This window comes from Mustela nigripes, chromosome 17 (genome assembly GCF_022355385.1).
Source record: "Mustela nigripes isolate SB6536 chromosome 17, MUSNIG.SB6536, whole genome shotgun sequence".
Taxonomy (NCBI): Eukaryota; Metazoa; Chordata; class Mammalia; order Carnivora; family Mustelidae; genus Mustela; species Mustela nigripes.
Window position 1 is genome coordinate 14,637,436 of NC_081573.1, and position 17,420 is coordinate 14,654,855.

General features: G+C 53.4%; 2 protein-coding genes across 2 annotated transcripts; one reads left to right on the forward strand and one right to left on the reverse strand.

Moving 5' to 3' along the window:
• The first annotated feature begins 6,477 nt into the window (after positions 1–6,477).
• SYCN (syncollin) lies at positions 6,478–7,229 on the forward strand. Its single transcript, XM_059383459.1, has 2 exons — positions 6,478–6,531; positions 6,627–7,229. Exon 2 carries the CDS (start codon positions 6,669–6,671, stop codon positions 7,227–7,229), a length of 561 nt encoding a protein of 186 aa, XP_059239442.1. The 5' UTR covers positions 6,478–6,531; positions 6,627–6,668.
• Positions 7,230–8,543: 1,314 nt separating this feature from the next.
• Positions 8,544–12,537, reverse strand: NCCRP1 (NCCRP1, F-box associated domain containing). The gene is made up of 6 exons (XM_059381769.1): positions 12,002–12,537; positions 11,313–11,375; positions 11,176–11,227; positions 10,489–10,584; positions 9,757–9,895; positions 8,544–9,632 (listed from the first exon to the last, which is right to left on the reverse strand). The coding sequence occupies exons 1-6, from the start codon at positions 12,297–12,299 to the stop codon at positions 9,492–9,494; spliced, it is 789 nt and encodes a 262-aa protein (XP_059237752.1). The 5' UTR covers positions 12,300–12,537; the 3' UTR covers positions 8,544–9,491.
• Positions 12,538–17,420: the final 4,883 nt, after the last annotated feature.

Sequence of the window (17,420 nt, forward strand, 5' to 3'; positions counted from 1 at the left end):
ACTCTTGATTTCGGCTCAGGTTGTGATCTCAGGGTTGTGAGATCCAGCCCCATGTCATGCTCTGTACTGGGCACGAAGCCTGTTTAGGATTCTCTCTCGGGGCGCCTGGGTGGCTCAGTTGGTTAAGTGTCTGCCATTGGCTCAGGTCATGAGGATCCCAGGTCCTGGGATCAAGCCCCATGTAGGATCCTTGCTCATCGGGAGGGCTGCTTCTCTCCCTCTGCCTGCCGCTCCCCCTACTTGTGCTCTATCTCTCTGTCAAATAAATAAATAAAATCTTTAAAAAAAAAAAAAAGAAAGAAAGAAAGAAAAAGAAAAAAAAAGAAGGTGCTAATCAGCTGACTTTAAAATAAGGAAATTATCCTGGGCTATCTGAGTGAGTCCAGTGTAATCACAAAGACCCATTAAAGTGGGAGAGGGGACAGAAGAGCGAGTCTGAATCAGAGAAAGGTTTGAGGATGCTATGTTGCTGGCCTTGAAGGAGGAAGGGGTCACAAGTCAAAGAATGCAAATAGCATCTAGGAACTAGAAAGTTCAAGGGGATGGATTGTCCTCTACAGAAGAATTCAGCTATGCAGACACCTTGATTTTAGCCCAGTGAAACCCATTTTGGATTCCTGACCTCCAGACCTGTCAGATAATAAATCTGTGTTTATAAACCACCAACTTTTAAATCATTTGTTATGGCAGCAACAGAAAACCAATGCGTAATTGATTCAGGATTCTTCCCCTGTATCTTTCTCTGTCTTTAAGGCCTCTGATTAATAATAATAATAATCAAAGCCCACACCAACACTAACAGTTAACGTACCCAGCACTTTCTGTGTGCCTGCCACAATCTTTTTTTTTTATTTTTATTTATTTATTTGGCAGAGATCACAAGTAGGCAGAGAGGCAGGCAAAGAGAGAGAGGAGGAAGCAAGCTCCCTGCTTGAGCATGACCTGAGCCGAAGGCAGAGGCTTTAACCCACTGAGCCACCCAGGCGCCCCTGCCTGCCACAATCTTAGCATGCTACATTTATTATTTTACTTAAGCCAAAACCACTCCTACAAAGGAAGTGGAAAGCCTTGAGTACAAATGTGAGAAAAGAAAAAAGGTCAAATATAAGCAAACTAAACATCTGTCTCAAAACGCTAGGACAAGAATGGCGCACACACACAAAAATTCAAAGTAGAATGAAAGAAAAGAATCCGAATGCACAATAGAAACGAATGATACTCTTATTGACGATCAAATTAAAGAAAACCACATATCCAATAGAGAGGAATCTACACAGCTAAACATTAGTTATTGTCGGTAACTTGAAAAGACTCATAAAACAGCTGCAATTATATCTTAAAACTGATCAAGAAAAAAAAATGTACCAACGACTAATGTAAGCAATAAGAAGGGAAACCTAGCTATAACTAACTTTTGTATATTATCCCCACTTTACACACGAGGAAGCACGGGGCACGTAACTGGCAGAGTCAGGATTTGAACCTGGGCTCTAGCCCGCCCCGTCCAACCGAGGAATTACGTGCTCTGGCGCCACCTCGCGAGGGCTCCCAGCCTCCCCTAACCCTGTGGGCGTCCCTCGAAACCCCGCCTAGCTTCGGGCTCCGCAGAGGGTTCACCGCGCACTAGCACCTGCGCCCGCACCTGCACCTGCACCCGCAGCGACTCTTGGGCCAAAGCTGTTTAGCCCCGAGGAGTTTCAGACTTCGCTTCCTCCACAGGCTTCCTTCTGAAATTTCACTGGAGTTTTCTCTTTCAAACGCAACCGCTCCCCAGCGTCTCCCTGGCCTTGCCCACCTCTGAATTCTTGCCACGCCCTTCTGGTGGCAGGTGCCTGATTTGCCGCTGTACCTTTGCTACATCCGTCTCAGCTGGGGGAGCCACTTACTCAGTGACTCAGTGCCCCATCCCCCCGCCCAGCCCCCAGCAGCCTGGCAGCACCTGGGAGCTCGCAGGAAATGCAGAACCTAGATCCTTAACCCAGACCTGTTGAATCGGCATCTGTATTTTAACAAGACCCTCCCCGCCCCCAAGCGGTTTGCGGCGCAGGAAGGGAAGAAGCTCTGGCCGAGACCACTAGGGGGCCATGGGACCCGGAGAGACCTGAAAACAAGGTGCTCATCTGGGGCAGGTGTACCTGCATATAAGGTCTTCAGCTTCTCCTGAAGTTAGATGATGACCGATCTTTTTTGTCTGTGTTAGAGAAGATTCAAGTTCATTTGAGGTCTTTGGAACCCAGGCACTCTCTTCCAAGGCTCCAGCTGGGACTCCCAAAACATGTCTCTTTTTCTACTGCTAATGGGATTTGTTTTAATCAGGAAAATTATATGAAACACCATGTTACAAGAGATGAGCAAATTGAGGTGTCACTACAGAAAATTCTAGATGCAATAAACAATCAGTGACATAGGAAACCTCAGAAGACCAACACCTTAACCCATTGGTTCTCAAACTCCAGCAGGCATCGAATCCCCAGGAGGGCATCTAAAACTCAGATTGTAGGGCCCCACCCTACAATCGTTGGGTCTTTTCTAATTCAAACGACTTGGGTGAGGCTGAAAATTTGCATTTCTATTTTTAAGTTTTTAAAATTTATTTTTGAGTGAGAGAGCGCGCGCGCAGACAGAGACAGAGGCAGAGGGAGAAGCGGACTTCCTGTTGACCAGGGAACACAATGCCCAACTCAATCCCAGGACCCTGCTTGACCAGCTGAGCCACCCAGGCGCCCAGAAGTTCCCCAGGAGATGCCAATCCCGTTGAGCTAGAGACCACGCTTCTAGAATCACTATTTCCAAACCACACAGTAATGGCTGCTTTGGAGAGTCCTATTAACCCTTAAGGATTATATAGAAATGACCCCATCCAGTGCCATATTGATGCAGAAGTGTGGTGAGTTCCCATGATCCGGTGTGAACTTAAGTACTGATCTAAATATTTTCCCGTGTTTATGCATTAGACTGCATTTTTATTGAAACTATGTGCCCCCAATACTGTTGATGTTCGGGGACTGTCCTAATTCAGACGAATACTTTCTTTTTCTGCTAGTGGCAATTTCATGTGCATACCAGTCTCCTTTTTTTTTATGGTCTTCTGGAAGAAGTGGCATTAAGGTTGTGTGATCTGAAAAGATGTTTTCCTTATTATACGAATCACAATATATCAGCGGATATTAAAGAAAACCCTGGTATTCTTCCCCATGTATTCCCAGAGTCCTTTGCCATGCCCGTTTTAACTCTTTTCACATAGTGTTTGAAATTATTAATTTACTGTCTGACTTTCTCAAAGGCTCATGAATTTCTCAAGGGCAGGACATTCTTCCATTTTTGGAAGAAAAAAATGGAAAAAAAGGAGATTTTTTAAAAAATTTTATTTATTTATTTGACAGAGATTACAAGTAGGCAGAGAGGCAGGCAGAGAGAGAGAGAGAGGGAAGCAGACTCGCCGCTGAGCGGAGAGCCCGATGCAGGGCTCGATCCCAGGACCCTGAGATCCCAGGACCTGAGCCGGAGGCAGAGGCTTAACCCACTGAGCCACCCAGGCACCCCATGGAGATGTTTATTTTTCTACTATTTGCCCAGTTTGTGTTAATAAACAGTAACAGGACTGCTTCTGGACGAAGATGCCTTGTGGGTGCTCCTGCTGGCACGACAGATGTGTGTATGGGGTTTTGTGCTTTTGAGATTTCATGGGGTGTGGGGTGGGAGTGGTGGAGGGCTGGGGGCCTGGGTTGATGGTGGGTGTGTTTCTGTAGGGGGTGCATTGTCTGGGACCAGGTTTCTCTTGGGCTGTGTACCAAGCGTGTGTCTGCACTCAGTGTGTGCTGTTCTCTAGGACTCACAAGTGAGACTCAGTGACTGTCATTGGCTGACTATGTCACGTTGGGTCCCTACCCCCTGCCCATGTATGTGTCCCTTGATTGAGGATGCTGTGCGCTCGTTCTGGGTCTCCATGTGTGCTGTGGCCACCTGCATCCTATGTTTCTGTCCCTGGGGCTTCTCCCTAGCAGGGTCTCCTTGCTGTCCTGAGTTGTCCCAGTGTCTGATGCTCATGGCCCTTCCCAACTGCACCGCACTTACCTGTCTCCATCCCTGAGTCTGGACAGGCAGAGCTGGGAGGGTGAGGGCTCTCTCCCCTGAGGTCAAGGAGGCAGGCTGGGAAGTTAGCAGCTGGAGATTAGATTTCTTGGGCTCACAAGACGGAAGGAGGGAGAAAGATCCAGGTCTGGTTTGGGACAGAGCCAGACCAGGATCCAGGATCTGGGACTCATAGAAGAGTCATAACAGTTCCTGTTTCCAGAGTAACTTCCAGGTATCAGGCACTGGACTTGGTGCTTTATGCATTTATATCGATACTGTTTTCTTTCCATATTAAACATTAAGTATTTATATATATTTTTTAAAGATTATTTTTTTATTTATTTGACCGAGAGAGATCACAAGTAGGCAGAGAGAAAGGAAGAAGCAGGCTCCCTGCTGAGCAGAGAGCCCGATGCGGGCCTCGATCCCAGGACTCTGAGATCATGACCTGAGCCGAAGGCAGGGGCTTAACCCACTGAGCCACCCAGGCGCCTCTAAGTATTTATATTTATGAATAACAACGATGTGGATTGTTCCTAATGTTTATGAATAATTTTTTATCATGTCAGTTATAGATTTCTTTTTTTAAGGATTTTACTTATTTGAGAGAGACAGAGCACGAGCAGGGTGAGGGAGGGGCAGAGGGACAGGGAGAGAAATCTTCAAGCAGACTCCCTGCTGAGTGGGAAGCCTGACATGGGAGCTGGATCCCAGGACCCTGGGATCATGACCTGAGCCAAAGTCAGACGCCAAACCGACTGAGCCACCCAAGCGCCCCAGTTCCAGATTTATTTATATAGGTTTCTAGTATCGTTTTCTGTTAGCCTATTGAAGGCAGGAGGAGATTGAAGCTCAGAGAGGTGAGTTCACTTGCCTGAGGTCACTCAGCAAGGTGACAGAGTCAAAATTTAAACCTACTTCCAAGTGTTTCCAGCCTTAGGCTCTTTGGAACCGCATGACCCTGGCCAAGGCAGGAGACAGCATCCGGGGAGGAGGAGGGAGTAACAGCAGATCATTGCTGATGTGTTGTTCTGCTTTCCATTTACTGAGCACCACACTAAGGACTGGCATAACAACAGTGACAAATACGCACAAAGCGCTCGGCAGGGGCCCTACTATTAGTGTTGTCATGTGGATTAACTCACTTACCTCCTATACCAGCGTCCTGAGGTGGATACCACATTGTCTCCTTGGGAGACATGGAGTCTCCTTGGGAAGATGGAGTCAGGTGCGGACAGCTCAAGGAGGAGTTGGGATTTGGCCCCAGGCAGCGTGGCTCCAGAGGCTGTTCCTTTATTCCCCCTGTACTTTCTATGATCCCTTGTAATCCTCCTAACAGCCTTATAGTACAGGAAGAAAATACCACCCATTTTACAGATAAGGAAACTGAGGCCCAGATTTGGCCTTACCCACAGAGCCACAGACTTGGACCACTGTTTGTCTCATTAGTTCATCCATGCCTGACTCAATGCTCACTTGGCAGGAGGCCAGGAACTCCAAAGAATCCCCAAAGGGCCCTGGCGGGGGTCCCAAATGCCCAGCTCCCTGTCCTACTCTGAGGTCCCAGCCTCTCAACTCTTCCTGGGCAGGTCCTCAATTTTCTCCTTTAGCTTGTGGTATTTCTGCTCACTAATTGGTAACTGTTTATTGTGCATTACAAGAATTGTCTAGTCTGTGTTTGTTGCTGTACAAAAAGTTTACATTTTATACAGTTGGGTAGGTCCTGTTTCTTTTATAAATTCAAGATTTCTAATCTTTGTTAAGAAAATCCCCTGGCTCCTGGGAAGTGGGAGTAGGGGGTGCACACTCTTCTTCCTTCTTTCTCCCCCTCCAAGGCTTGTCTTTCTTGGAGGCCAAGTGGGGCGGGGGGATTGTTTGATATCTTCTTGTCAATTTGTAAGCACTCTTTATATATGATAGCTATTAATTATATCCTGTCCCAGTGTTGCAAATGTCCCCCCTCAAGCCTTTTGTACATTGCCTTGCAGTGGTTTTTAAGAGTTGTGCAAATATGTCCATTTCACAGATTCTGGGTTTCCAGCCTTGGTTGGGAAGCTCTCCTGCTCGTGAGGGTCGTGTGATCTCTGTCTCCTCCTCTCCTCTCCTCTCCTTTCTCTGCTCCCCTCCGGGGCCTCTCTCTCCTTATCTCCAGCTTCTCCTTTCCCAAGGTGCTGGGTCGCAACGGGGGACTTGCCCAGCCTGGAGACCCAGCCCCTCCCCCTCCGTCTTCACCTTATTTGGAAAGGGGGTTGTTCAAATCCCCGTGGGTTTTTAAGAGCTTTTCTTACCTATACTATTAACCCTATGTTCCCTTCTGTATTGCAAGAGACTCGTCCTCAAGTCCTGTTAATTGACTTTCTCTCTTTTTTTAAATGTTTGCCACGTGAAATCTTATGCTGCTAAGCTGTACACAAGTATGTCCGTCATGTGTTCATTGGCTGTGGGTCTCCAACGTAGGTGAGGAAGGTTTCCCTGCTCCAGGGAGGGTTGGTGGCGGGCGGGGGGGGGGGGGGACGTCCTTATCTCGCAGGTTCTCCCTTCCCACGGGCCAGGCTCAATAAAAGCGCGCGGGGACGCAGCATTGCAGTGTCGCCATGTCCCCGCTCTGCCCCCTGCTGCTGGCCCTGGCCCTGGCCCTGGCGGCCGTCCCTGGCGGCCGAGCTGCCTGCCCGGCCCCCGCGGACCTCAAGAAGCCCGACGGGACACGCACGTGCGCCAGGCTGTACGACAAGAGCGACCCCTACTACCAGAACTGCTGCGGGGGCGCCCAGCTGTCGCTGGAGCCAGGCGCCGACCTGCCCTTCCTGCCCTCTGACTGGATGAACGTCGCCTCCTCGCTGGTGGTGGCCCCGCGCTGCGAGATCACCGTGTGGTCCCTCCGCGGCAAGGCCGGCAAGACGCGCAAGTTCTCGGCGGGCGCCTACCCGCGCCTGGAAGAGTTCCGCAAGGGTATCTTTGGCGACTGGTCCAACACCATCGCGTCGCTCTACTGCAGGTGCCTGCCCGGCCCCGCCTCCGCCTGCAGCCTTGTCTCTGCGTCCGCGGCACGAGCCCGGCCCCCAGACCCCTTGGTCCCTGACCCCCACTGGGGGTCCCTGGGACCAATCTTGGAGATCTCCCTTCTCCTACCCGCATCCCTTCCCCCAAGCCCATGACCACTCGGAGCTCTTGCACCCAACTCCGGGATTCCCACACTCAGAAGGGACCCCACCCTCTAGCCCTCTAGCCTCCATTCTGGGAGCATCTGCCTCCCACCTTCCTGAATTCTCCACCTGTGGACCCATCCAGAGCTGCTGTCCTAGACCAAGCTTGCAGATGGGGAGCCACCAGTCTTCTCACCCCAAAGCCCCCAGAACCAAACCCAGTCAGTCCCAGATCCCGGAGCCACCAGAGCCAGCTCTGAGACTCCCAGACTCCAAACTGACCCACCCCGAGACCCCGTTCTAGGAACATCCTATCTACCTTCATGTTCCTGCCCACATAGACCCTCTAGATCAGCACAGCCCTACAACCAGTCCCAAAGTCCCTGTTAAGGTTCTGGAGCCCCCAGATCCAACTTTGGGCACCCTCACCCAGCCCACTGTGCACTCACATGTGGGAGCTCACAGAACGTGGGACCCTAAATCTAGTCCTAGTACTCTTCAAAACCATGTCACCTGTCCCTCTCCCTCCACAAGAGCTCCAAGGGCCCCCAGGACACCCAGCTCATGAGCTTCGAGCCCAGCCCCAGCCCTCCACCCCATCTCAGCCTTTTAGAACTGCCGCCCCCCGACTCTGGATCTCTGAGCCCCTGGCACCCCCCCCCAAATGATCATTTTTATTCTGTTGCAGGTGTTACTGATGCCTTAGGGATACTTCTTCTCCAACCCCCAAAGGGTGCAGAGCTCGTCATCTGGCCTTGTCTCTGGGGTCTGCTGAAGTCCCCAAGTCCCAGGAGGAGAGAACTTTCTGCCTGTCCCCTGAAACCTGCCTTCCCTGCAATATAGCCCTTGTGACATTATCCCTGTCTGTCATCTACTCATGCTTGGGAACCAAGTCCACACAGGACAGGGATGGGGTGGGGGAGAGAGCAGGGCTGTCAGGCCTGCATCAGCCCATACCTGGGACAATGCTGGAGAGGGGTTCATACTCAGAGATTCCGCCATCCGTTTAGGTGGGCACAAAGATACACATCCACGGGACATGTGTGCGACATGCAGTGATACCACTAAAATGCTTCCCTGAACGTTTTGGCAGAAAGCCCTTCCCTGAATCCCTCAATCCCTCCCCTCCCCCAAGGCTGTTCTGCCTACCAGGGACCTCCAGCCCCGTCTCAGGAGTCAGGCCTGGAACAGCAAGAGGCAGTCAAGGACCCTGCCCCAGGCTAGGACCAGGGTCTCATGCTAGATGTGGGCAGAGCCTGGGACTTCACAGTTGTTACAGATTTTCAATCTCTTCCCCCAACACATGAAGAAAAATTGTAGCTCAAGTTTATTATCTGTCCCACCACCATCCCCAGTGATTATGGCCCTTGATGGAGAACTTGATGGCTTTGGGGGGACTCTGGGAGGAATGGGGGGGTCTTGTGGGGAGGAGAGGTATGGGGACCAGCTCTGGGGGAGGTGAGAATTTGGGGATGGAGGGGGAAGGGGAATGTAGAGAGCATCTGAGAGGACAGAATTGGAGCAGAGAGGTCAGCGGAAAGGCCAAGAGGCTGTAAACTGGGGCTAAGTAAAGAGACCAGAGGTCGTGGCGGGAGGTGCACACGGCACAGGCGTTGCGAGGTGCAGGAGGATAAGGGTTACAGGACGTGCCTGTGGGATATGAGCTCGGTGTCATTCTGAGAAGCAAAGACCAGGGAAATGCTCAGCATCCTCACGCTTGTGAACTTATTCACCAAGCACCAACGATTTAGGAGGCACCTACTGTCTGTGGAGCACTAACTTGGGAAGAAGCAGTTGCTGCCCTCAGCCCTCACGGGTCTCAGAGAGTGCAGAAGAAACCAAAGGCTGTCATTCAAGGGGGTGTTAAGATGTCAGGTGGGAAATCAAGGGCAAGGCAGAAAGCAGGGGCCTGGGGGGTGGTAAGTGACCAAAGAGAAGCTGAAGGGTCATGAAGGTGGGAAGGGAACAGGGGTTGCTTCTCCACACATGGGGAAAGTGTGGAGACAACAGGTCAGAGCTAAAGGGCCAGGGAGGTGCTAAGGGCCAGGGACTCCTGAGGGTCAAGGAGGTGCTAAGGGCCAGGGACTTCTAAGGGTCAGGGAGGTAAAAGAGATGCTAAGTGGTCCAAAGGGATAAAGGAACAAGAAGATATTAAGGGGTCAGGGAGATGCAAAGGGTCAGGGAAGCGCTAAGAGATCAGGGAGGTGCTAAGGGATCACACGTTATGGACCAGTGAGACAAAGGGTCAGAACAGGCTGGGAGTTGGACAGCCAGTCACTCCCTGAATTGCACAGACACGGAGGAGTCCGTCACCCTTGTCCGCCGCAGCCCGCCAGGCTCCCTCTGGTTCTTGGTCTTGTGCAGGAAGTGAACGAAGCGCACGCCAGGGCCGTACTGGCGGAAGACGTGGGACACCTGCGGTGGGGTCAGGGAGAAGTCTGGTCAGGGACCCAGGAACCCCTCTCTCCTACCTCCGCCCTCTCGGAGGTCTTGGGACATGGACACGTGGCCAGGGTTGGTGGCCAGGGCAGAGCCTCACCTGGAGCCAGCAGCCGGGGGGGCCCCGACCAGAGGATCGGGGGGCCACGTGGTGTTGCGCGATGACTGAGCGGCGGTCAGCTGCCAGCAACCAGACGTGCAGCTCGTAGACACACGTGTCTAGCCGGCTGTCCTCGTACCTGGGGGTAGGGTCCAGACCTTCAGCTGCCACCGCAGCTCCCGTGTCCTCGTCCCCCATCCCTAACATCGTGTGACACATGCTCATTGGCTTCCACTCTGTGCACCCAGGATGGCTAGCATGGGCAACACAGCCCTGACCAAGGCGGCCCCCCATGGCAACCCTGTGGGAGTCATATAGCTTGGTGTGGGAAGCAGACCTGTCACCAGACAGTGACCATCCAGAACATTAAGGGCTGGGATATAGGGAGCCCAGAGCCCTGGAGCATACGGCTTCTGAGCCAGCTGGGGGGTGGTCTGGGAAGGCTTCCCAGCAGAGCCACGTGTAGCAGAATCCCAAAGGATAAGGAGGAATTTGTCTAGAGAGCAGAGGGGGACAAGCATCCAAGAAAGAAGGAATGATGTCCAGCGAGGTGCGCCTCAGAAACTGGAAGTCTCAGAGGGAAGGAGCTAGAACAGTAGGCGGGGCTGGATCCTGCCATGACATGAGGGTCTTGGTGACAAGCTCACACCAGGGGAGGACAGGTGAGGCTGGCGCTCTGGGGAGCCCTGTGCATGACCCCATGGGGCAGGCGGATTGGGCAGAGGGCCATACCAGTCCATGACCGTGATGTCTGGCTGCTCATCGTCAAGGAGCTCTTCCCACAGGCCCTCGGCCAGAAGGTCCACACACTGCTGCTTCACGGTCCAGCTGTGAGAGAGGGCATGGGGAAGGTGAGGTCTGGGAGCTGCTAGGGTTCTTGGGAACAGGAAACCTCGATCATGGTGCCCTCGTGGAGACACCAAGGGCACCCATGGATGGGGGATGAGCGCTTTCTCCCCCTTTATAGCCTCAGCTCCCTCCTTTCCCCCCTGAATGCCAGATGGTCTGAACCCCATGACGCACATGAGCAAAGTGGCTCAAGAAGGGAAGTCACTTGCTTAAGGTCAAGCAGCAAAGAAGTGGCAGAGCGGGGCTCCCAACCCAGGCGTGTGGGACTCTGTCCCACCCAACCTGCAGAAGCAGAGCTCAGTTTAATGGAAGGCAGATGGTGGCCTGGGTGCCTTCCCCCTCCCAGGGAAGAGGTGGAGAAGAGTAACAGTGACAGCTGTTATTTATTGAGCACCTACTATATGCAAGCTGGGCCCAGCCAGACCCTGCGCTGTGTTTTAGGAATGTTCTCTTTTATGACAAACTCTGGGTACGGAGCAGGAAACTGAGGCCCAGAGGGGCACAGAGGCAATTTCTCCAGGCCCTGAGGTGAGAGACTGGGGCAGGGCCCCAGGGGTCTCCGCCACCCACCTGCGGTCATGCTGGAGCTTCTCGGTCCTAATGTACCAGCCTCGGAAGTTGCCTGGCAGGTGGAGGAGCAGAGGGTTAGCATTTGCCCATTCCACAGGGCCATTCACACCCCTTGGGCCAAGCCCGCAAACACTTACCCAGAGTCTCCAGGGGCTGCTGGGTGGGACCAGTAGGGGGTGCTGGCTCATAAATGTTGATGCCTGAAACATGCCGGGGCAGCGGAGTGGAGCCTCAGGCAGGCTGAAACTGCCTCCAGCCCTTCAGCCTGGGCCTGACTACCTCCCCCCAGGGCTCTGCCGGAAGGGCGAGAATCTGTGCCAGGACCGACCTGCCTGGCAGGGATGTGTGAGTCAGGGCCGGGGAGAGTCCTGAGAATGTCCTGGGGCAAAGGAATGGTGCAGTGAAGAAAGAGGGAAGGAGGAGAAGGAGGAGGGCGTCCTGGTGAGACCGAGACAGAGGGACAAAGCGAGAGGCACCTAGAGAAAGAGACAGAAATACATGTGGAGGGAGGCAGGGAGAGAGAGGCCGACAGACAGGATGAGAGAGAGAGAGACAGGGAGAGACAGAGACATATGACATAGAAAGAGAAAGAGGGTGATGCAGGGCAGGAAGAGAGAGCCCCAAGGAGACGGAGGGGGGACACAATGACAGAAGAGACAGGAAAGGGTGTAGAGAAACAGGTTGATCCCAGGGAACAGACACCAGGGAGCAGACGGAAAGATGAGGAGACAGACGGTCCGAGCGAACTGCCCGTGGCAGAAGGTGGAGACTGGGCAGCGGTCGGTCGGTGGGTCGGGGTGCCGCACCTTCCCGCCCCTTCCCGCACCTTCGGGGTTGGGCGAACGCAGCAGGTTGCGGTAGAGCGGCCGCCGCAGGAAGAGCAGCTTCCAGGTGAGGCGCGGGGGTAGCTCCAGGCTCCCGCCTGGGGGCCTCCACTCCTCCAGCAGCAGCTGCCGGGCGTAGGCCTCCGTCGGCTGCTCGGGCTGGGGGGTCCCCGGGGTGTCGGGGGCAGCCGGGGACGGCGGCGACGGCGGCGGGGGCGGCGACGGCGGCTCCTGGGGGCTGGCGGGCTCGTCGGCCTCCATCCCGCCTCCGAGCGCGTGTCGGTCGCTTTCCTCCTCCATCCGTGGGCTCCGGGCGACTGTCCCGGGCTCCTCCGCAGGCTTGGGGTTAACTGGAGGCGGGAGGGGCGGGGCGCACCAGCGGGCGTTGGAGGGGTGTGTGTGTTAGGGGAAGGCTCTGGGCCTCCAGGCCCTCCACCCTCAGACTTAGGAGTCGGGGTCCTCAGCTCCCTGCTCCGTCAGACCAGGAGCGCAGGTCATCTCCTCCGCCAGGACCCAGGAGTCCGGGTCCCCAGCCCCTGTTCGGTTTCCTAAGCCTCCTGCCCCAGTTTCCCCAGGGCCCGCTGAGGGCTCAGGCACTGGTGGGGGGATGGGGTGTGACCAAGGAACTGATGTCAGGGCTCCCTGCCCTCGAATAAGGTCCCTCCCCCTCATTAAGATCCAGAGTGGCAGGATTAAGAGGCTCATTAAGGAAGACCCCCCTCTTGTCCCCACCCCTACTTTCATCCAGGGGTAGGAGGTGGGGGGAAGTCCTGTCTCTGCTGCTTCCTCCTCTGCTATCACCTGGGACACGCCCTTGGGACCCCGACATTTCCTGTTCTGGAATACCAAGTGGAGGGCAGAGAGACGCTCAGAGGCACAGAGATGGGGGACCCCCAGGGAGGCACTGAGATAGCAGCAGATAGGGGAGCAGTAACCCCACCTGGGTTTTGGGGGGTGTCGGTATCCCTTCCCTCCCCCCGGGGGGCTGGGGAAGAGGGCACAGCTGCCAAAGACTCTGCCCTCAGAGGTCCTGGTGATTTGGGAGTGAGGGATGGGGCAATGGTGGGGGCAAGAGGTCGGGGTGCGGAGGAAGTAGGGTGACCAGGAACCTGTAGGGCCAGATGCCCAGGGCCACATCCTGCCACATCCCACACCCAGCCCAGCAAACACGGGTGTGGGGTTCCACGTGGATTACCCACAGCAACCTCCATGGTGAGCGCTTTCTGGGTACTCAGTGGGTGCTGTTCTAGGTGCTTCCCAGTTCCAGGCATCCTCCAGCAATGGATCGGGAAGTGGGTGCGACTCTTATCCACACTTTACTGACCAAGGAAAGGTAACAGCAGACAGGCATGTGCGAACATGCGCTCCAGCGTCCTGCGTGCCCCCGCACTAAGGTTGTGTGGGGCGCTGCTTTTGTTCCCACTTCACAGAGGAGGAAACAGAGGCCACCTTGGCAGGACTGCTCCCTTGCTGCCCTAGATAACCCCCTTTGCTTTCAGGCACGCTTCCTGCCCCAGATTCCTGCAAGACACAGACACATGCCTGGGACACTCAGAGTTGAGCTCACGCCCGAATGATGCTGCTCATGTAATTGAGGGCTCCCTGTGGGCTGGCATGGTCCTGGGTAATTACCTCCATCTCCACATCCTCCCTAGGAAATAGATGCTATTGCCATACCCATTTTGCAGATGAGGAAACAGGCACAGAGAGGTTTAGTAACTCACCCAATGCACCCCAGGGCTGCAGCCCAGATGCCCCAGGAAGTCCCCAGGAGACGCCCACTCACCCAGCTCAGAGCACATGCAGAACTGGAGACACTCCCCCCACCACCACAAACACACAAACACACACCCATGGCTGGCCACCAGCCCACCTGTCTTCCCCATAGCCGCAGCCAGAGTAGCAGGAAGAGAGGCGAGGGAGGAGGAGGAAGGGCAGAACCAGAGCAGCAGTGTCTGATGAGGGAGTCAGTTGTCCCCAGGTCAGAATCCAAGGCAGGGAGTGGCCTGGAGCAAAGAGTGCAGAATGGGGTCTGCACCCCTCCACCCGGCCCCTACCCCTCCCCGGCCTGCCATGGTTTCCACACCACATTTCCCATCATCTCTGGAACTCCTGGGGTCCTCACCCCCTTCTGTATCTCACACAAACACACACACGCACATACTCACACACGCATCCACACACACGAATGCAGTCACAGGGCAAACCCAAGTAGTCACTGCCCCACTAAAACCCAGTACAGCTCCCCAGTGCCTTCAGGGGACTGCTCTTTGGCTGCCTTTGGAAGCCTGGGTTTCTGGTCCCTGCTTCCCTGACCTGTTCTTTCCCATCTTTTTGCTCCCAAAGTTCTTTCTACCTGGAACGACTTTCCCTCTCACTTACATGCCCCCCACCCCAGACTCAGTGGTCCCAAGCTTTACAGCATGTCAGACTCACCCAGGATGCTCACTCAAAATGTGTCTTCCCAGGTCCCACCTGGAGTTGGCCTCGGTCATTCTGGGCCCCAGAGTGGAAAACTTAAGAAGCCACCTCTCCTGCACCTGCCATACTATGGGAAATATTGTTATTTAAATCTGAGGAATCTGGGGCATAACCTGGGCCCTGCAAAGCCAAGTGGATCTCAGACATCCCCCCTCTCTAGCTTCAAGTGGCAAAGGTCCTAGTGTGGGGACCTGTTTTCAGAACAGGCTGAGGCCCAGCCAACCAACATAGCACCACCCATTCTCATGGGTCACAAAGGATTCAGAGCATGAGCAATGGTGGGACCACTTTGGAAAAGAACTTGACAATTTCCTATAAAACCAGATATCCAGGGCGCGTGACCCTTGATCTCTGGGGTGGTGAGATCAAGCCCCATGTTGGGTGTAGAGTAACTAAAAAAACAAACAAAAACAAAAAACAAACAAACAAACAAAAGAGATACCCTCCCATCCTGCACCATGGGGGCCATCCCATTGCTCCCTGGATTTAGTGAAAGATGGGAGTCTGTGTCCACACAGAGGAGCACACACGACACTTCTCCCCACCAGGGCCAAACTGAGAACCGGGAGCTGATGTTGGGCTCCCTGCTCGGTGGGGAATCTGTTTCTTCCTCTCCCTTTGCTCCCCGCCGCCCCCTCACCACGCTCCCTGGCTCGTTGTCTCTTGCGCTCCAGCGCATGTGCTCTCTCTCTCTTTCTCACGCTCTCAAGAAGGAGAGAGCAAGAGAGTGAGAGCGAGCGAGCGAGAGAGAGAAAGGGCAGGGGAGGGACATACACAGGGCACAGACACCGGGCACAGACATGGGGCACAGACACAGGGCTCGACCCCAGGACCCTAAGATCATGATCTGAGCCAAAGTCAGATGCTTAACTACTGAGCCACCCAGGTGCCCCAGGAGTTCTGGCTTTATGGTGGTGGTTACATGGGAGAACATTTGTCAAAACTCACCAAGCTATACATTCGAAACGGGTGTGTTTTCTTGCATGTAAGTTATACCTCCAATAAGGAAAAACAAACAAACAAAAAAACTCCATACTAATAAGAAAATATCTTCAAGCCTATTAAGTGAAAAGAGCAAGATGTCCAACAGTGGACCGCATAGGCTGCTATTTGTGTGGAGAAAAAAATAGGGACAGAAAACAAGGATCCCTAAGTTTCCCATTGCCTTTATACCTCTTGTTCTTGAAACAAATACTAAGTATTAAGGAATAATAAGTAATAATACTTATTAAGTAATATTATTACTTACAAGCCCTGTGCATCAGGGATATAATGGTGAAAGGACAGACAGATTCCTGTCTCCATGGGGCTTCTGGGCTTGTGTAGGGAGGGATGGACTTCAAAAAGTCAGGGAGCAACTTGTTAATTGACAAATGGTATCAATGCTTTGGAGGTGAAGAACAGGCTATGAGGACAGAGAAAAGGAGCCAGAAGCCTGCTAGCTAGGGTAGTTAGGGAGGACTTCTCAGAGGAGGTGATGTCTGAGCAGAGACCTGAAGAAGACAAAAGAGTTGAGCATGTTCCGGCAGGGAACAGCAAGTGCAAAGGCCCTGGGGTGGGACCAAGCCTAGTGTGTTTGGGGAACAGCAGGGAGGCTTGAGCAGAGGGAATGTAGGGGAAATGAGATCCATGAGACAATGGGGCAGCACCTGGGTTTATCTTAGAGGTAGGTAAGTGTAATGCACTTTAAGTGAAGATGGGAAAGGAGAAAACATAACTAATCTCTGGCTGAGAGGGTGTGTGGGGAATAGTGAGGAAGGTGATGAGCCAGAAGGTGGCCAGGGCCAGAGTGAGATCATGGAGTGGCTGGTAGAGGACAGATTCAGGGTCAGGGTCTCCTCTTGACTGTCCTTGAGCAGTGGACAGAAAGTGGCCCCATTATGCAAGAGGGGAAGACAGAGGGCAGAACACATGGGGTGGGGGAACAGGAAATTGAGCATTCCATCCAAGATGTGTTAAGCATAGGACATCCAAAGGGACAGTGCCAGGCAGTGACTGGATGTATGTGGCGGGAGTTGAGAGAGAGGTCAGGGTGGAGACACACCTGGGAAGCACAGGTCTTCTTTACGTCTCCAGGTAAAGAAATGAATGAGCTATGACAGTAACAATAATAATAACAATTGTGGAGTGCTCACTCTGGGCCAAGCACCGCTCTATGCATTCCATGATTTTATTTTTTATGATGATATTTTTAAGTAATCTCGACCCCCCATCATGGGACTCGAACTCACAATCCTGGGATGAAGAGACGCCTGCTCTCTTGACCAAGCCAACTGGGCACCTGTGCTCCATGTGCATTAATCAGACGCACCCACTATCGTAGGTATTGTTATTATTAAACCCACTTTAGTGTGAGGGAATGGGGGCACAGAGAGGTAAAGTGACTTGTCCAAGGTCACACAGTGCAGAAGTGGCCGAACTGGGATCTGAACCCTGACAGCCTGAACCCTGAACCCCCCAGAGTCTGCATCCCTGGGCAGGGCAGCTCAGTTTGGAGTCCAGGCTCCTCACGCGAATGTCTGCCTCCCAGGGTAATCCCTCTTATCACCCATCTGGCCATGGCTCTGCTCTCCTTAGAACCCTTCCAAGTAAGGTAGCAGTCCCAGGTTCTGCAGGTTAGGATGTGGACGTATCTTTTTGGGGACCACCATTCAACCCACAGTGGACACGGATCCCTCCAAGGACAGGAACAACATTTGAGGAGGCAGAAGAGCCTGGCTCCATGGTTCTCAAATTTGACTGGCTGTCAGAATCCTCTAGAAGGTTTGTTAATCACAGACATCTGGGCTCCAAACCCTGCGCCCACCCCAAGTTTCTGATTCAGTAGTTCTGGGGTGGGCCAAGAGATGATGCTGGTCTGGGAATCCTGCACTAAGAACCACTGTCCTGGTGGTTAAAGTTAGGCTGCCTGAGCTCAACAGTCCCCACCCTGACCCTGTG